Source organism: Henckelia pumila, chromosome 2, assembly GCF_033568475.1.
Source record: "Henckelia pumila isolate YLH828 chromosome 2, ASM3356847v2, whole genome shotgun sequence".
In the NCBI taxonomy this organism is placed as follows: Eukaryota; Viridiplantae; Streptophyta; class Magnoliopsida; order Lamiales; family Gesneriaceae; genus Henckelia; species Henckelia pumila.
The window spans coordinates 119,004,591-119,025,188 of NC_133121.1; the positions used below are offsets into that span (position 1 = coordinate 119,004,591).

The 20,598-nt window shown below is 36.0% G+C and overlaps 3 protein-coding genes across 3 annotated transcripts; all 3 read right to left on the bottom strand.

Moving 5' to 3' along the window:
- Window positions 1-4,130: 4,130 nt before the first annotated feature.
- On the bottom strand, window positions 4,131-5,003 carry LOC140878262 (uncharacterized). The gene has a single exon (XM_073281861.1). The coding sequence runs from the start codon at window positions 5,001-5,003 to the stop codon at window positions 4,131-4,133; it is 873 nt and encodes a 290-aa protein (XP_073137962.1).
- Window positions 5,004-6,590: 1,587 nt separating this feature from the next.
- On the bottom strand, window positions 6,591-8,011 carry LOC140878263 (uncharacterized). The gene is made up of 2 exons (XM_073281862.1): window positions 6,878-8,011; window positions 6,591-6,812 (listed from the first exon to the last, which is right to left on the bottom strand). The coding sequence occupies exons 1-2, from the start codon at window positions 8,009-8,011 to the stop codon at window positions 6,591-6,593; spliced, it is 1,356 nt and encodes a 451-aa protein (XP_073137963.1).
- A 10,816-nt stretch (window positions 8,012-18,827) lies between these two features.
- On the bottom strand, window positions 18,828-19,733 carry LOC140884208 (21 kDa protein). Its single transcript, XM_073290889.1, has one exon. The coding sequence runs from the start codon at window positions 19,678-19,680 to the stop codon at window positions 19,054-19,056; it is 627 nt and encodes a 208-aa protein (XP_073146990.1). The 5' UTR covers window positions 19,681-19,733; the 3' UTR covers window positions 18,828-19,053.
- Between the last annotated feature and the right edge of the window lie 865 nt (window positions 19,734-20,598).

The window sequence follows — 20,598 nt, forward strand, 5'->3', positions numbered from 1 at the left end:
CTCGGATCAGAGATGCTCAGATATCTGATGTTAAGACTCAGCGTTTGGCACGTCTAGCCAATGGAGTTAATACATCTGGATTTCATTTTCAGGCAGATGGTTTATTGTGCTTATCTAATCGAGTAATTGTACCTAATGATGCGGAGCTCAGGAATAATATTCTTTCTCAAGCTCACAGGAGTCGATTATCAGTTCATCCTGGAAGCATGAAAATGTATAAGGACTTGCGAACTAGATTCTGGTGGAAAGGGATGAAGAGGAGTGTGTATCAATTTGTTTCGAGATGTTTGGTTTGTCAACAGGTCAAGGCTGAACATCGACAACCAGGTGGATTACTGCAGAATCTTGAGATTCCCGAATGGAAGTGGGAGCACGTGACTATGGACTTTGTTACCCATTTGCCTATGACGTCACGTCAGTGTGATGCTATCTGGGTCGTTGTTGACCGTTTGACAAAATCAGCACACTTTATTCCTTATAATCGGGAGTATTCTTATGATCGCATGATATGTTTATATATCCGGGAGATAGTGCGATTACATGGGATTCCAGTGAGCATAGTCAGCGATAGAGACCCGCTATTTACCTCACGTTTTTGGGGTAGTTTTCAGGAGGCGTTGGGTATCACTATGAGTTTGAGCACTGCATATCATCCGGAGACTAACGGGCAGTCAGAACGGATGATTCGTACGCTGGAGGATATGCTACATTATTCTGTCATGGATTTTGGCTTATCTTGGTAGGATCAGTTACCTTTGATCGAATTTGCCTACAATAACAGTTATCATCGTAGTATTGATATGACACCTTTCGAGGCATTGTACAGTCGACGATGTCGTACTCCGTTATTCTGGGATGAAGTCGGGGAACGACAAGTCGAGGGTCCTGAATTGGTGCAGCAGATTGTGGACAAGGTAGATTTGATCAAGTATAGGATCAAAGTTGCTCAAGATAGACAAGCCAGTTATGCTAATATTCGCCGTAGGCCACTTCAGTTTGAGCCTGGTGAATATGTGTTTCTTCGAGTATCACCTTTTAGGAAGGTGATGAGATTTGGCGTGAAAGGCAAGTTGTCTCCTCGTTTCATTGGGCCTTTTCAGATACTGGAGAAGATCGGAGATGTTGCATATCGTCTGGCGTTACCGCCAAATCTTTCCAGTATACATAACGTTTTTCATGTGTCTTTACTTCGACAGTATATAGCTGATGAATCTCATGTGATTCAGTCTACTGATATTCAGCTAGAGCCAGATCTGTCTTTTGTTAAACGACCAATCCGTATCCTAGACAGGAAGGAGAAAGTTCTTCGGAACAAGACTATATCACTTGTGATGGTACAGTGGCAGCGCCGAGGCGTTGAAGAATCAACTTGGGAAACTGAAAGTCGTATGCAAGTAGAATATCCTGAGTTGTTTGCTTTGTATTTTTGATTACCATGTAGTTGTAATTACAGTTGTTGTAATAAAACATGGTTTGAATGTTTCATATTGTTATCTTGATTTGTCTTTAGATGTTATTTCGCGGACGAAATATCTAAAGGTGGGGAGAATGTAGAAACCCAGATTCCATTTTAAGATAATAATATGTTAAACATGATTAAGGGTTAGTAATTTCGGAGTATTATTGGACTTCGAAAGGGAAAATGGGCTTTTGACTTTGGGCCGGATCAGAAGCTCCGAACCCAGATCGGAAGCTCCGATCCTAGCCACTTCGGAACCTCATCGGAATCATAGAGATCGGAAGCTCCGATCCTGGAACGGAAGTTCCGATCTCCAGCTGCCAGCAATGCTCGATGACTCAGTCACGAGTTTTGACAAGTGTTGAACGTAGAGTAGATCGGAAGCTCCGATTGCCCGATCGGAAGTTCCGATCTTGGCGTGTCTTGCATGCATGCAATGAGCTGGATCGGAAGCTCCGATCCCAAAATCAGAAGTTCCGATCCTGGCCGGGAGTTTTGCTTATAAATAGGGCTCGTTCGATTTTATTTTGAAATACGAATTCCCGAGTTTCCTTCTACAGTTATATAGTGTGAGATATACACTTGAGGGCCCTATCGGTTATAATAGAGGTTATGGAATAACCAAGGTGTGGTTATAGTCATCCGGGACTAGCGACTTCAAAGGGCTAACTACGGACAAAGGTATGGTCCATGAATCTATTTAAGTTCTGGGAGTACTTATTAGCTTAGTTAAGGCTTATAAAATTTATGTAGTGATACAGTGAACTTTTGAATATAGGCTTGGAACCTAGGATCCTATTATACTTGAACTAGCCTAAAGGTACGTACACATTGACTGAGATTGCCAGCGAGTATACATGTTTATATATTGCATTTATTTGGCATTATTATATGGCATGATATATGATTTACTGCTTTCTATATTCATATGTCATGTGCATATACACGTTGAGCCTATACCTTGTTATACTTGACTATAGAGCTGCTCAGCTCTATACTCGATAGTCTGTCACTGAGAGTACTGCGACGGCGGGGGCATTTATGTCTGTCTACTCTGGTGTACTAGACAAGTGTGGTTGCACCCAGAGGTTGATCCATGCAGTGGCAACACTCATGTGGCGCCGGTTCTGAGCATGACTTTTCAGATGACCCTGTACCAGTCATCATGTTGCATGCATTATATACATATGTTTACTCATGTTTATGTACTGGGCGTTAGCGCTCACGTCCTAGTTGTTATGTTGGACACCCTATTCCATGGGGCAGGTCGCAGGATGGACGGAGCTGGTAGTTCAAGGCAGGACTAGGGAACAGGATCCTTGAGGATTTTATTATACAGCAGGATTCGATATTTAAGTTTTCGATTTGGTTGTATCACTACAGATTTAAGCCTAGATTATGATACTAAGCTGATATGTAAATTATGGTTTTGTTTCCGCATGTTTTACTCTGTTAAGTTATTTTATGTATTAAGTTTAATGCATGTTATTAGTTGCCAGTTAGTAGGTGATTCCATGCAGGGTCTCTACAGCGTTAGTATAGGAGAGGAGATATGATAAGCTTTCGAAAAAGTGATCTGCTTGTATAACAAAATAATCATATTAGTTGAAAACTACATAACAAAATTGTAGTATCAAAACATAAAGAAAATATGCTAGTAAAAAAAAAGGTAGATTTAACCTATTATTGGCGAGAGTTGCAGTTTATGCATAAAACTTTTTCAGGTTGGCCACGTTCCAAGGTCTGAGAAGTATTCTTCCATCTGAATGTTGGGGGCGATATGTTCCCATATTCACAATCTCAATTACTTTGTACGGGCCTTTCCATTTTGTGTCTAATTTACCCACATACTTCAAGATGTCGGATTTTCTCAAGACCAGGTCTTCTACTTGGAAAGATCTTGGTTTGACTCTGTCATTGTATGCTTTAGTCATACAAGCTCGATATCTCTCGGCTCGTGTCGTAGCTTCATCTCTCAGTTCATCCACCAAGTCCAATGAAATTCGGAGGGCTTGGTCATTTCTAGATTAAGTGTACTGTTTCACTCGCCATGATTGCTCTCCAATTTCGGCAGGAGCCATAGCTTCCGCTCCGTAGGCCAGGTTGAAAGAAGATTCTCCAGTTGAAAAGCGTGGAGTGGTTCGATATGCCCATAAAACATTTGGCAACTCATCCACCCATTTTCCTTTGGCATTGCCTAGGCGTGTTTTGAGGTGCTGTAGAATGGTCCGGTTGTGACCTCGGTTTGCCCATTTGCTTGAGGATTCCCTACAGAAGTAAAGAACTGCTTGATAAAGAGTCCTTTGCACCAGTATTTTATCTTCGCTCCAGAGAATTGAGTTTCATTGTCTGAAACCAAGGTTTGAGGAATGCCAAATCTGCATATTATATTCTTCCATAAGAAATTGATTACATCTCTCTCGGATATTTTGGCCAATGGTTCAGCTTCGACCCATTTGGTGAAATAATCCACAGCTACTATCAGAAATTTTCTTTGTCCGGTAGCAGGAGGAAAAAGACCTACCAAATCCATTTCCCATTGAGAAAAAGGTAGAGGACTTTCCAAGGGCTGTAAGATTGTAGCTGGCTGGTGATGGAAGTTAGCATGCTCTTGACATGTGTGACAATGTTTTGCTAACTCAATAGCATCTTGCTTCATCGTTGGCCAAAATTACCCTTGGCGCAATGCTTTCCCCGCGAGAGCTCTGCCAGCTAAGTGATTTCCACATATTCCTTCATGAATTTCACGGAGCACATAGTTTCCCTTAGCTGGCGTTAGACACTTTAGGTAAGGTGAAGAGAAACCTCTTTTGTACAGTTCTCCGTCAATGATCGTGAACCGAGCAGCTCTCACTCTAAGTTTTTGAGCTTCGACTTGGTTAGCAGGTAGTTTTTCCTGCTTCAAATAGTCGATTATTTCATCTTTCCAACTAGGTTCTTCGCTGTCAGCACAGAAGATTGTAACATCACTTTCATCAGTTTTTTCCTTGTCATAAGTTAGGAATGTAATTTTCCTATTATCAATGTTGGCCAACGAGCTTGCTAACTTGGCAAGGCGGTTTGCTGACTCATTTTCCCCTTTAGGTATCTGCTTTATATCATAGCTGTCTAAACGCGAGAGAAGCTCATTCACTTGAGTGAGGTATTCAAGCATTTTATCTTCCTTCGCTTCATAATTTTGATTAACCCGACTGACGATAAGTTGGGAGTCACTGTGTATCGTCAGTATTTTTGCTCCGACGGACAGGGCCAATTTAATTCCCATGATAAAAGCTTCATATTCTGCCTCATTATTCGTTGCAGGGAATAGAAATTTGACGGCATATTGAAATTTATCTCCCTGTGGGCTCTCCACAACTATATCTACACCGCTTTCTGTAGTGGTTGATGACCCGTCGACATAAACCATCCATGTCTGGGTGGAGCTTTTTTCTTGAGTTACTGTCATCTCTACTAAAAAATCAGCCAGAATTTGTGCTTTAATCGATGGACGCGGGCGATATTCAATTCCATATTGGCTCAGTTCAACAACCCACTTAACCATTCTTCCTGATGCTTCAGGACTCGATATAATTTATTTGAGAGGATGATTGGTGAGTACAATTATTGGATGAGATTGAAAGTAAGGACGTAGTTTTCTCGCTGCAGTTACCAAAGCCAGTGCCAGTTTCTCGATCTTTGTATATCTTAATTCTGCTCCGTGTAAAGTTCAACTTATATAATAAACTAGTTTGTGCTCACGTCCTACTTCAGAGACCAATACTGCACTTACCGCCTTCGCAGATATTGCCAGATAAATCAACAGGGTATTACCTTCGTTTGGTTTTACCAACAACGGCGGAGAGGTCAGATGCACTTTCAACTCGTCAAATGCTTGTTGACACTCTTCTGTCCATTGAAAACATTTCCCACTCCTCAACATTTTGAAAAATGGTAAACCCTTGTCTGCAGATCTTGAGATAAATCGGTTGAGGGCGGCCAAACGTCCTGTCAACTCTTGGATGCCTTTTACACTCTTCGGAGGATTCATGTTTAAAATTTCTTTGATTTTTTCAGGGTTGGCCTCTATTCCTCGTTCTGACACCATATAACCGAGAAATTTGCCTCCTCGTACACCAAAAATGCATTTATCCGGATTAAGTTTCATCCTGTATTTTCTGAGTATACTGAAGCATTCCTCAAGATCTTCCAAGTGATTAGATGCTTGAATACTTTTGATGAGCATGTCATCTATATAAACTTCCATGTTACGCCCGATCAAGTGTTCGAACATGGTATTTACCAGACGTTGATAGGTAGCTCCAGCATTTTTCAACCCAAACGGCATTACATCATAACAATAAATTCCTCGATCAGTGACGAAACTTGCTTTTTCCTGGTTTTCTGGCGCTAGGTCGATCTGATTGTATCCTTGATATGCATCAAGAAAAGTGAGCAGCTCGCATCCTGCTGTCGAATCGACTAACAAGTCAATTCGAGGGAGTGGAAATGGATCTTTGGGGCATGCTTTGTTGAGATCAGTGAAATCTATACACAAACGCCACTTTTCTCCCGGCTTCGGTACTAAAACCACATTTTCAAGCCAATCTGGGTATGAAACTGGCCTGATGTACTTTGCCGCTAAGAGTTTCTCCACTTCAGTGGCTATATGCCGATTTTTCTCTGGACCAAATGCTCTTTTCTTTTGATTTATCAGTCTTATTTTCGGATCAACACGGAGGTGATGAAGCGCATATTCATGAAGAATTCCTGGCAGAGGCTCATCACCCCAAGCAAACACGTCCAAATTGAGACCAAGAAAATTTTTCAACTTCTCTTCCAATTCAGGAGGTAATTCGGTCCCGATTTTCAGTGTCTTCTTGGGATTACTCGGTACGATTTCTAAATGCTTTAGATTTTCGGTTGCTGTTATTCTTTCTTTGCTCTCGGCTTCCTCATCCACCAAGTGTATTCCGTTTTCACGTAAAATTTTACCAGGTTTCGGTGCTCTTTCCTCACTAGAAACTTGTCTTTTATGATTTCCTGATGAATCCCGTAGTGTCACCGCATGACACTCTCTGGCTAGACGATGGTCACCAATGGCTTCTCCTACTCCTCTTGGAGTCGGAAACTTCAGCTTCATATGATATGTCTATCCGATGGCTTGGAATATATTGAGACTTGGTCGTCCCAATATCACATTGTATGCAGATGAATCCTTTAATACAAGGAATTTCACCATCTTAGTAGACCTTTTGGGGTAAGAACCCAAGGAAAGAGGAAGCGTTACTTCTCCCAAAGCTTCAACTATTTCTCCGAAAAATCCAACTAGTGGAGTGTTGACTGGAGCTAACTGTGCATTACTAATACCCAACTTCACGAATGCATCATGAAAAATTATGTCGGTTGAACTTCCTGAACCACTAGAATTTTCTTTACCCAAAAATTGGAGATTGTGGCTGAGATAATTAAAATATCATTATGGGTGCCCCGAGGGTTCTCCATATCTTTGTCACTGAATGATAATCCATCTTGGATGGTTCCAATTTCATATATCGACAAGGATGTGGGGCTAGATAAATTGTTGGTACCTTTTGCTGCCCGCAGAAGAGCTTTTCTTGCATTGTTCGAGTCGCCACAAGCAGGCCCCCCAGTGATTACGGCGATTACCCGTCCCGAGGGCAAATTTTCATCAGCTCGTTCATGTTGTTTCCCAGTTTCATCATGTCGCTTTTGATAGTCACGTTTTGGTTGTTCGTCCCGATGCCTGTCATCTCGCTTCTCACCGCGGGACTTGTCCACAAAATTTCCCAAATGCCCGCGTTTTATGAGTTTTTCAATTTCTGCTCGCAAACTGAAGCAATCTTCTGTAGTATGACCTTTATCTTTATGAAAATGGCAGTACTTGTCCGAACGTTGGCGCTTTGGGTTATTTTGCATTGGGCGAGGGGTACGTAACAACCCTTGTTTTTCAGCCACTACCAGTATATCGGTCAGACGCGTAGTGAGGGCTGTATTTTGGAGGCGGGGGCTCTGTGCTGTTCGCTTCTCGTCTCGCTTTCTAATATCTGATTTATCTTCTTCTCTCTTTCTTTTATTCAAGTAGTGTGGCTCTACAGATTCTTCAACCCGTATGTATTTCTCAGCTCTTTCCAATAATTCCTCTAAGTTTTTGGGCGGCCTTCCCGCTATTGATTCTTTGAACTTCCGATGACGCAAGTTTTGTTGCATTATTCCAGCTAACAAATCATGGTTCACGTGTAAGACTTCGTGCACCGCATGAGTAAATCGCCGAACATAGTCCCTCAAACATTCTCCTTCTTTTTGAATGACTGTGAACAAATATGCTGCTGTTTTTGAGTATTTTTTGTTAATTGAGAATTGCTGGATAAAGCAGTCTGTAAGTTGCTCCAAATTGGCAATAGATCCAGAGGGTAACTTATTGAACCATGTAAGTGCTCTTCCTGATAATGTTGTTTGGAAAATTTTACAGTATGCAGCATATGTGATATTATACAAATCCGCTTTCGCGTAGAATTTGTCAATATGGTCTTTGGGGGTCACTCGCTCCATCGAACTCAGGTAAGCTCGGGATTTTGACTCCCTTTGGTAATGCTTCAGATAATATGTCATCAGTGAAGGGGCTTCGACGTGACGGCAAAATTGCGGACATATTTTTTCCAGTTACATGTGTGCGAGATCCATCCTTTCGAGCTGGATTAGTGATCTTGTTTTTGCCAGAAATGTCATGAACTGTATGAATACTTGCTTCACCGTCTTTCTGAGTAGTATTTTTCTTGGTCCCCCCTTGATCTTTATCATTCACTTTAGACTTATCTTTATTTGGTTTTCCGTTATTAAGGTCAAGAGATGACGAGCCTTCAGTCTGAGCCTTTTTCTTGCTGCTTTTGCGCTTGCGGGTTTCTAGGTACTGAGCAACTGCATCTTTTGCTGCGAGTCCTGCTGTGTTTTTAATTAGCGCAGTCAAGTCTTCACGGGTGAGAGTAATACTCGGTGGTGCGTTTCCATTGTTAATATTCCTTGAGTAATTTTTGAAGTAATATGTGTTCTCAATGATGTAGTGAACGGTTTCCCACAGACGGCGCCAAGCTGATGTAGCCAAAAATCACTTGTACTCTACACGTTGCTTCTGCAAAGTTCGGAGTATGAATAAGTCCTTGTACTTTCCCTTGGGAGATCTTTAGTGGGTTGTTCCTACGTCACAAAACAAAGTCAGAGGAGCCGAGAGGGTTCCCGGCGAAGGCGCTCCGATGCTCAAGTCAGCGATTACTCAAGGAATAATAATCAAGAGTAGAGCGATATAGTGCTTAAGAAAGTGTGTACCTTAATAATGAGGTGACTTGAGTTATTTATAGATATTCGGAGAGTTTTCACGGGTTTGAACCTTTTATGGGCTTTTGTAAAATTCAGAGCCTGCTTGATTTAAATATATATAATATTTAAATAAGATTGGGCCTCAAAAATATTTGGAGTGGACCTTCATGATTGGGCTCAGGCCCAGTTAAATTTTTATTGTGTGATGTTTAACTCGATTAAAAAAGTTTGAGGAAGCAGGCGGACATTCAGTCGATTCACAAGTTCAAACTACATCACAGTTACTTGTAGATGTACACGTTACTTATGAAGAATTAGATGATGAAGAGATGTCTACAGATGATGAGATTACTGTAGTAATAGAGTCAGACCATGATAAATTGGAAAGTTTTGATGATTATGATGCAGATTGTGATAAATATTGAGTTGTATGATTGATAACTATGATATTTTAAATTTTAATATATTTTATGTACAAAGACTGTCAGATTAAATGTCCAGAAGTTTTCTATGATATTGAGTAATATTTCAAATTTGTTTTCGTTATAATTTGATTTTGCAGACATCATCATCATGGCTGACATTGCACGGGTACAAGTTGGAGACCGGATTGAGCTTGAAGTAATGGGTAACCAGTAAGTCTGTAATTATCTTTAAATGGTGTAATATTATTTTTAATCTTTTTTCCTTTTTTAAATGCTGCTGAATTTTTTCCATTGCAGTTTTATTCCACATGGACGTAGGGTTTCTGCATATATCACTTCGAAGTTCAAATTGCGACAGTATGCATCTGGGCATACATGGGGACATTTAGATGAGGATGTAAAAGATTTTTACTACAAAGAGTTTTTGGTAAGAAGTTAAATAATACTAATAATATTAATAATAATAATATATATATATATATATATATTTTTTTTTGTTTTGTTTCTGTTTGTTTAAACATTGCAGAAGTTATATACATGGCAACCTGGGAAAGAGGAACAATTTAAGGCAACATGATAGTTGTATTGTCAAGAATTATACAAAAAACTGTTGCACAAATGGAGAAAAAAGGATTCATCCACCAGTACAAGTTCCTATTGATGTATGGACTACATGGCAGATTGTTTGGAGCAGGGAAAATTGGAAAAAAAATCTGAGATTGCTAAAAATAATAGAAATAGCGAGGTTGCTGGCCCGGGCACTGGAATTACTAAGCACACGGCTGGATCACGCTCTGTAATTGAGCATACTTTGAAAATGGTGAGTTTAAAATGATATATTACATTTGTTGATATTACCAACCTAGCATATTTGAACTTGTTTGTGCAGGAAGCTGATTTAAAACGAAAAATTGATTGTTGGGAAATCTTTCGTATTACACATCGTCACAAGGATGGCACTTTTGTTGATGCTCGATCTCAGGCTATAGATGTAAGTCTTAAAAAGTTATTGGTAAATAATATGGCTTCAATTCTGAATTTTTTTAACCAAGTGGGTTGTTTGAGAGTGTTGTTTCAGCCACTGATGGCTTTTCTCTAGATAAGTCATTTTTAAATACTCGCCATGAAACATTAATTAGTTCTGTTTTCATGGGTTTTGCCCGGTTGTAATCTTCTGCTACTATCCGATACTCTCTGTCTTTTGATGAATTTTATTTTCAGCAGTGTCAAACTCGAAAAAAGAGTTGAACGAACTTCAGCTATATAATGTTTCAGGCCTTAAAAAATTATTGTACAACTGCTTACTTTAGATAGATGCTTATATCATTCAGCGAGTTATTCTTACACTTTTGAACATAAATCATGGTTCCACCGGCGTGTATGACTGGAATTCCATACAATTTTAATCTCTTGGATTGGGTCATTTTCTTGCTGGCCATTATTTGTCCTAAGCATTGCATGCCCCTATGTCACTTATTTTTTGGTGGACATTATTTGCTACCTACATTATGTATTTAGGAAAAAAACCATGTATTTATGTGGTGACATTCTGGTATGTTTTTAGTTTGTTAGATTTAAGTTGTCCATAAGGCTAATATAAATTATAAGTTTCGGAGGGAATTACATTTTTTTGTAATCTAATTTACATGTATTTTTACATCGGATAATATGACTGTAAGAATTGCCGAGGTATCTCAAGCTGCTGTAGAGGGGGAGGAGCCACATACTCCATTACATGATACCGTGAACGACATATATTACGAGGTGGCTGGAGGGATGAAGAAAAATTGCATTTATGGGCTTGGCTACCAAGAAAAATTTGTCTTTCCTCATGCGATGTCTACTTCTACGGGTAAGGGTCGTCCGAATAGCTCATCTGTCGAGATACAAGAGTTAAGGGCAGAGAACACAGATTTGAGAGTTTGATTGACTGAATTGGAGGAAAAGATGCGTGAATTTATGGCTCGTATGGTGTTTTCTCAGTCACTAGAAAACTTCTCTTCGCCCATTGATTCTGACGAAACTCAACCTTGAGTTTCACCTAGATTGACTTGAAGATGTTAAGAAATGGTTAATCGTTTTGTACTTGAATGGTTGTGATACTTGAATAGTTGTGTTTTGGAAATCTTTTGACATACTTGAATAGTTGTTATGAATATTTATTTTGGTTTATGAATATTTTGTTATGATTTTGGTGATTATGGATTGTTGTGAATACGTACAAGTTGGTGTTGATGAATATTGTGTTGTGTTGTGCTTTGATTACTTGTGGCATATCAATATTGTGTTGTGCTTTGATTACTGGTGGTTGTGAACAAATTCTGTGATATTGATTCTGTCTCTAATTTAGAAACCGATATTTTTAATTCGGTCTCCAAATTAGAGACTGATTTTATGCTATCGGTAGAGACCGATATTTTAATTCGGTCTCTAAATTAGATACTGATTTTACGAAGTCAGTCTCTAAATTAGAGACTGATACCATGCAATCGGTCTTCAATTTAGAGACTGATACCAGAAAGTCCGTCTCTAATTTGGAGACCACATAAAAAAGTCGGTCTCTATCTTAGATACTGAAATTATAAATTTGGTCACCGATTTAGAGACTGATTCCTGGTGTCAGTCTCCCATAATTAGCAACCAAGGTAATAGAGACTGAGTAAATCGGTCTCTAATCGGTCTCTAATTGTAAATAGAGACCGACTTAGAGACCGATTTGTCGGTCTCTTATCCGCGTTTTTTTTGTAGTGTATAATCTGATGATTATATTAAAATATCTAATTATATGATTTAAACTTTAGATTCATTAAAAAAAACATACCAATGTAATGTATCACTTAATTAATTGAAAATGCCTCAAAATCATTATCAAAACAACTATTGTAGTCAAAATTTCCATGCGGTATCCGGAGGTACGATTTAGAAGATATTCGCCGGCTAAAGCAAATATTTTCCACTAACGATTAAAACAAGTGAGGTGAAATGAAAATAACGTTTTGATAATATCTTTACGGTAAAAAGAAGTAAAAGTAGTGGTGGGGAGTCATATATAAAATATCGATTATTTCTATAAGAAAATATTTTTTCAAAAAAATAAAATAAATAATATGTTTTCACTAAAATGTATAACTCATTAAACATGACTGTCATTACATTAGTAATTATCCGTATACTATTTAAAGAAAGATAATAAAACATTTAAAATGGGCTTTTTTTGACATTTGTGTATTGTTCATCCGCATGAGGTGAGTCAATGCAAAGATAATTGTCATGCATGATTGTTTTCCTCTAGTCTCTACACTTACAGCTCAAGCACGTACAGCTCCTAAGGTTGATTTTTCGTTTTTCGTTTTCTTTTTTTAAAAAAAATTTAAAAACAAAAAAAATTACGCTGAATATATAGTTTACACTTTTTTTAAAAAAAAAATAACTATAAAAATTTAATTTTTTTGGGATTTAATCTGACATTTATTTGCCTAATTATGTGTGGGCTCAACTTGCAGGAATGATAAGATGGAATATATATATATATATATATATATATATATATATATATATATATGATTTTGATTTCACAGTAAGAACCAAAATATTGTTCAAGATTGGATGATTAAAGTAGTATTCATAATTAATTAGAAGAGGAAAATAACAGTAAACTTGTGTTTGATTAGAAAGTAATAAAGTCAAGATGCTTAAAAGATAATTTAGTTATACTTATGCACCTAATTCCGTTCTTGTTGAACAAATTATCTATCAGGTTCCCCAATAATTGAAAATAACGGATCATGATACACGATATAGGTATGTTTCATAGACAAATGGTAAAAATACAGTTTTTTAAAACAAAATAAATTAAAATAAAAGTTATTATTTTTTAAATTTAAATTATATGATATAAAATAAAACGTTTAAGGCCATCTCCAACCTATTGCACTATTTTAGCGCAAGTTTTACACCAAAATAGTGCAATTTCTGCATCAAACACAAAACTCATCTCCAATCTATATATTTCAAACTTTACTCTAAAAATAATATTAATATAATATTCTCCACTTTTTTAATTTATCTACAAATTTAATTCCACAAAAATACAAATACAAAAGAATATATTAATATAATCTTAAATTATATTACTATTAATTAAATTAATTTAAATAAATAATATAAAATAAATATATTAATATTTAAATAATTTATTCTACCATTTTACTAATATTTTTAATTTTGTTTGTTTTCGTTAATGCAATTAAATTAATTACATTCACACGATTCCTTCAAAGTTGTCAAATTTAATTATTGTTTAAGCTTCCAAGTTATTTAAAAAAAAAAAAAAACAAGGCGTGATGAAGATAGTAAACAATAAACAATTAAAAAATAAAAGAAAAGAAAAAGAGAAGTGGCGCAGCACTGAATAAAAAATAAAAAAAAATAATAAGATGGCGCAGCTACAGTGTTGCGCCAATTCTGGCTCAGTACTGTAGCTGCACACCAAATTGGCGCAGGGGATGACGCTCGATTGGAGGAAATATTTGCGTCAAAATGGTGAAAATTGCTGAAATAGCGCATCCGTTGGAGATGCTCAGTAAAAGTTATTAATTTTTGAAATTTAAATGATACGAGAGATATTCATTTTATTTAAAAGATTACATTGTCAAAGTTATTGTCCGAGATTTTTTGAATCTTATAAGGCCATCTCTAACCTATTACGCTATCTTGGTGTCACACTAACTTCAAAATAGTGTAATTTTTGCACCAAATTCAAAACTCATCTCCAACCCATTAAATCTGAATTTTACACTAAAAAGAATATTCTCGGAATATTTTTTATTATTTTATTCACAACAACTAATTTATTCCACAAAATATTTTTAAACATTATAATTAAAATATCAATAATACCTAAAATAATTTCTATATAGATATTAATTAGAAATATTGATGAATTAAAACTTTAAATTAAATCTATTTTAGGCGATATTTTTTTTAAAATTCAAAAATTTAATTTCGTTATTTAAATACTTAAACTTCTTAATTAATTGAATATAAATAATTAACTATTAAAAACATTAGAATCACACGTAAAAATAATCTGAATAAATCAAAATGTAAATTTAGTTGATTATTGAATAAATTAAAATTTTAAAATAAATAATTAAAATTTTATATAATAATATAATTAAATTATTAATAAAAAATCTTAATATTTATTATAATAAAAAAATAGAAAGAAAAAACAAAAAAAAAAGGGGAGAGGGATAGCGTTGCTACAGTGTTGCACCAAATTTGGTGCAATACTGTAGCAATACGCGCGCTGGGTTGGAGCTCCAATTCAAGCGCCAATTTAGCGTATTACGCCAAATTGATGCCTGATTGGAGAAGCTCTAAACGAAAGATATTGAAGATGTTCTTAATGAGAATATTTTTGATACTATAATGAACATTTATCTTAATTATGATTTTAATTGTTATGCATTATTTTGTTTTTTGTTAAAATGATTTTATTTGGTATGTATTATTTTGGTTTTCGTTAAAAAATTTCTAACTAGGGTAGATTTAAAATCCCGGCTTTCCACTATTGGTGAAAGATGTTCTAATTAATGAAAGAGCAATACTAATTAACTCACACCCACCATTTTCGTATTTGAAATTCATTTTTTTTTTATTTTTTTAGAAAAATCATAAGCTCTAGTTGTCATATAAGTTACCATCAACTAAAACGTAATATATGCCAAAAAATTCGCACTGATGACGCGGGGGCGATATTGGTCTAATAATACATAGATACATATTAGTAATAATTTCACGTGAGCTTAAGATATAAATGATTCTAGATTGCTAAAAGCAACCATGAAAAAGTCAGTATACAGAAAAAAGGGGCACTTTCTATGTTTCCATATAGTTAGTTATTCACTGATTGGCATGCATTTTCTCTACATTTCCAGCTCAACAGACAACAACCGCATCAACACTTGAATTTTCTTTTCTACTTGGGAAAGCAAACATTCAAATATTTAAAATGTATCAAATTCAAAAAACGTAGGTTAGTCCGCTCCACAAGCTCGTTTCAACTTTTCCGATCTATATATGATCACATTATCGGATTTGTCAACTAGCTAGAGATGTATTCTGACGGTTATCCATTGAACTGTCATATCATATATAATTTTCTGACAGTTCTATAAACTGAAAGATATCTGTTGAACTGTCCTATAATATATCGTTTTCGGACATTTCTATAAATGAATTGATAAATATAACAATGGTAGTATGTTTTATGTATTTGACAACTACATGATTAGAGCACGTTGAGAAATCATGGATCAAATTATTTAAACTAAAGTAAAGTTGAAGATAGATCATGAGTAATTGAACTTATCATCACCATTGAATCTTTTAACCTTATCTTCGATGTTTTAATTAATACAAAATGGCAGCGGAGAGACGTTTATTCGTAGGTCATGTCGGATCACATGAAAAAATAAAATAAAATTTATAAATATGAAAATTAAAACAAAAGTTCTATCGGCGTAATTACGTTCAAATAATTGGGCCTTACAGGATGGTCCAGGCTCAAGTTTCGAGTAGGACTCCATATATTATGGGCTTTAGGCCTATATGTTTCTAAGTTTGATTCTCCACTATTGGGCCGAACCATATAAGTGTTATATCTATTACTCCCTCTGTCCTATATATATTGCCCTCTTTTTTTTAATCACACAAATTAAGAAAAATTTATTGAAAAAATAAATTTTATATAGACTTTCTATTTTATACTTATTTAATATATTAAAAAATGATTGCACAATTTTTAAGGTGTAGTTAATAGGGGTATATTAGTAAAAAATGTAAAAAAATATTACTAAATATTGTATATGACTATATATTTGAGACAAACATAAAAAAAACGTGAACAATATAATTGGGACGGAGGGAATACTATTTATTAAGTTTAAGCACCACATAAAAACTGAATGGTGTCTGGATCTGGTTCTTCTTAATCCAAAAACGCCCCTCCACTCACCCATGTTCTTTCTATCATTTCCAATTTACAATTTTTTTATCCCCTTTTCAATTCACTTCATTTACTTCCGATTATGTGGAAAGTGTTGTTCTGTACATAAATATTCATGTATCACGTCGCACATACATCGGGAGTATCTCAATTACTGGTTATTATTAAATTTGAATAGAGTTCATATGACATTAAACCTATGATATTAAAATAATTTGAATTGAAGATCATATCTCCAAAACTAGGTTTTAGATGAAACTAGGGACCGATAACAAATTTTCACGTGATGCATGATTTATATGAAAAATATAGTGATTAACAATAATTTAATCCATTTTTATGTTTTTTTTTTTTGAATGAAACTAGAAAAATCCGACAGGGAGCTAGTGATCATCAAAGTTCACTTTATGGGCAATGAAAGGAATTTAAATTTTGATTTAGAGGACTTGAGCCCTACGCGATATACATCTATATGGATCACATTATTAGATAATTGTATCTTGTAAATAATACATTGTAAAATGGATTATACATGTCGAATCAGACCTTTCGCGCGCTAAAATGGTGGATCAAATCGTCCCACTAACTTATTTTGACATGTAGATATGGTAAACGAACAAGATTTCACAAGGGTTGTTTCTAAAAAAAATTCGGGCCTCGTTACATATGTTATATAAAGTGATGACATATACTATCATCCCTGTGGGGAAAACTCATCCAATTCAAGGATAGCACACCAAGCGAAACATAGAAAGTGATCCAAGTAGTCAAATATCGGGGACCTTGTGTTGTCATATATCATCCTTACCACCAGAAATTGGTACTTGAGTTCTATCAATTATGATCCTCAATTATTGCACTGGTTTCTTTCTTTACGGACGCCCGAAAAAATTATTGAATTATTTAATGAAATTAAACGACATACGTACACAAGGTATTATTCAAAAGAGAGCCACGCCTGTTAAAAACCTTGTGTTATCGGGGTGAAATCTACAAAGAATAGATAGAGGAACCGAAAGTGTCGTAAGGAAAGTACCCTCAATTGATCATGTACATATTGCATAATTGAAAAACATACATTTATAATAATAATTTATAATTAATTTTAATCAAGAATATATATAACAGCTCATGAAAAATTAGGACCATGCATATAGGGGATGGAATTGAAAGAGACATGACTTCAATTCGATGAATGTTGAAAAAAAAACTCTTAATGAATATCATATGGTTTGCTGGATCGACGGAACTTATAATCGTAAAAAACAATATTATATTATATCGTTAACGAATTGTTTTAAGTAACACATGAACAGGGCAGGCAAAAGGATGTTTATCTGTACTTCCTCTATCTTACTTTGACTTCACTCCGCTACGCACCTAGAGGCATTCGAAGAAGCTTTGAAAGAAGCCCATGAGCGGATACCATCGAGTTATCGGCCAACAAGGAGATTCGATTGGCTCAAAGTGATAGTGGCTTCTCCAATCTGACCTAGCTGGCGAGCCGTTGTTTCTATTAATCCCGTCCCCTACTTCTTCATCCCGACTCCCTAGAATCCTCCTATAAACCCACCAAAACTGAGTAGGTTTCAAGGGCCTTTAGTTGCTAGTGCCTAGTACGCATCGTTTTATTTGGAGGCCGAAGAGTCGTCTGACTTGAGCCCATTTTTTTTCGGGGCCCATAATTTTAAAAAAAAAAATTATTATATAAAAGTGTAAATTGATCTAATATAAATTAATTATTTTTGGGCTTTTTCATTCATATCTCAGGAAATTATTTTTTCTTTGCCTACTGCTTAATATAAATTTTTTATTATTATTTTTGGGCTTTTTGATAAATTTATTTATGAAGTTTATTATTCCTATGTCTCTTGATAATTTTTTTCAAATATAAATTATTTTTCTCGTGCCCAATAAAAATAAAAAAACCTTTTTATTCCCTAATTTTATTATATATTAATGTAATTGGATCAATATAATAACATATTTTTTGACTGTTGTTCTGATATTAATGAGCATGATTTATTCTTGGAGTTGACATTCTTGAAGTTCTCATTACCAAAAGAAACAAAACCGACAATGGATATAGTGAATTACTTGGAAAAAAAATTGATGGATATTTCTCAAATACTCACATTGCTTATAAAATTTCGTTGACTATATTTTTTACAGTTGTAAGTGCAAATTTTTTTTTTTATCAAATTTAAAGCTTTTCAAAACATATCCTCAATAAACCATGTTATATTATGTGAAAAGATTGAATGAATTGGTTATGCTATTAACTGAGAAAAAAAATTTCTTAACAATTTGATCAATATTGTTAGCTCTAAACTGTTAGACGAGTTCTTTTATAGTAATCATCTTGTATAGAATATGAATGCACATTATGATTTAGGGGTCTTTTAAAAGTTAGACTCAGGCCCAAAAATTGTTAAGATCGACCCTGCACATGAAGGATATTTTTCACAATTCAGCCCAAAAAAAAAAACATTTGAAACCTACCAACTATAACTTACAAGCTCAAATTTTCCATGATTTATATGCAAGTTGACATGAATTAATAAGTACTATTTTATTAAACATGAGTCCACCCGTTTCGAGTTTTGCTATGGTTATCATCAGATTAATATTCATTCTAATTAACGTCCTTATTACATAGCAAAATTATATACAAACTATAAAATATTAAGCCTTTAATATCATAAGAAGTCACTTATAATATTAAAACAAAACCCAAATATTGCAACAGACGAAATATATAAAACAATATTGGTTTGATTAATAGCTAGCTAGCTCTGAGTAGAATGTTTACAGAAAGGCAAAGATCCAGCATAAAATAGAAATCAGGGGACCATAACCTTAGAATCAGCCACAAAACTATTCACCAGAGACAGAGCATTGCTCGTCACCTCCTTCACCTTCACCACTCGATCGCAAACGTCCGCCTTCACCGCCCCGTCAGCCACCTCCTCGAACCCGTCCGTACACGTCTCCTCGTTCGTCAGCGCCGCGCTCATCCACGTCTGCACGTTGCTCATCTCGAAGGCCAGCTCCTCCCCGGCCCCTTTCAGCCGCCGCATCTGCTCCAGCGACCCCCGCATCTGCTCCACCGCGTCTCCGAACACGCTGAAGCAGTCGTGCAGCGCCGCGCCGGCGCGGGGGTCGGGCCCGTAGTCCCCCCGGCTGGTGAGGTTCCGGACGTAGATGGCCAAGCGGCTCGCTCTGGACAGGCTCACGCCGATGGCCGCGCGAGCCAGCCGAGCTGGGTTCTGTTGCACGGAGTCGGCGTAGCTTGCCAGCGAGGTGTAGCATAAGTCGGGGTACTGGGTGGTGTGGCAGCTCGCGCGGATATAGTCCGTGGCGGCGGCATTTACGTTTGAAGAGGATGGAGTGGGGCCGGCCGCGGAGGGGCGGAGGTGGAGGTGGAAGAAGAAATGGATTAGTAATAATGGACGTAACATTTTCATCATAGAAGCCTGACGATAAGATGATATTTATATAGGACGAGAGAAATTAAATCGTGGGGGGATCATACATATCACATGTTTGCCAACTTGATACATATATATAGGGACAATTATATTCAATTGACCATACTGCCCTCGTAGCATATCACATGTTTGCCAACTTGATTTTTGTGATACAATTAAATATAACAAGAAAATATATATATTAATCGATTCCTATAACTTTTCATTATACGTACAAGTGATTAGACAAATGGCACCTCTTTTGGTTCAAATATAGTGGAGTTATCCACATTAGGATGCGTAACATTGCGGCTAAATACAAAGTGATATATGTTCCACACGTACACCCGCGACCACTTGTTTTTACACCTAAATTAAATTAAATATATAAATATGTGTGTGTGTGTGTGTGTGTGGATGGAGGACAAATCCTTCTTGACCGTGGATTGATATTCACGTGAGCATCAATTTTGGAACCTTTTTAATTTGTTCTCATCCAACGGTGCAAAATTATCATGACCATTTTCTTCTTTTGTTTGATTCCGCGGCGAAGATTGACAGATTGGTTTTCGACTTAATGGAATTAAATGCCTTCGGAAAACAAAAAAAACATTGATAATGATTAGTAGAAGATCTGCAATAACTGCATGCTTCTGTGTATCCAACAGTAATAACCGTCAACGAACTCCACAACGAAATAAACGGTCAGAATATTCATATTAAACTAATTAATTAATTAATACTGGATCGCTGAGTCAACGCAACATAATTTGCAATTGACAAGAGCGAACATGAATTATTGTGTTATCCGATTTTAGATGTGGATTTATAATTTTTAGTATGATTTAAAAAATAATTGACAAAAAATAAATAAAATATTTTAAAGATGCATGGTAATGAAAGATGGGCGCGCGAGCT

What these genes read in the sequence shown, in the direction of transcription:
- LOC140878262 (XM_073281861.1), bottom strand. Translation starts at nt 5,003, where the DNA reads ATGGTTAAGTGGGTTGTTGAACTGAGCCAATATGGAATTGAATATCGC.
- LOC140878263 (XM_073281862.1), bottom strand. Translation starts at nt 8,011, where the DNA reads ATGGAGCGAGTGACCCCCAAAGACCATATTGACAAATTCTACGCGAAA. An exon ending in CCACAATCTCCAATTTTTGG is followed by an intron (nt 6,813 to 6,877) that starts GTAAAGAAAATT and finishes GCATTCGTGAAG; the next exon opens with TTGGGTATTAGTAATGCACA.
- LOC140884208 (XM_073290889.1), bottom strand. Translation starts at nt 19,680, where the DNA reads ATGATGAAAATGTTACGTCCATTATTACTAATCCATTTCTTCTTCCAC.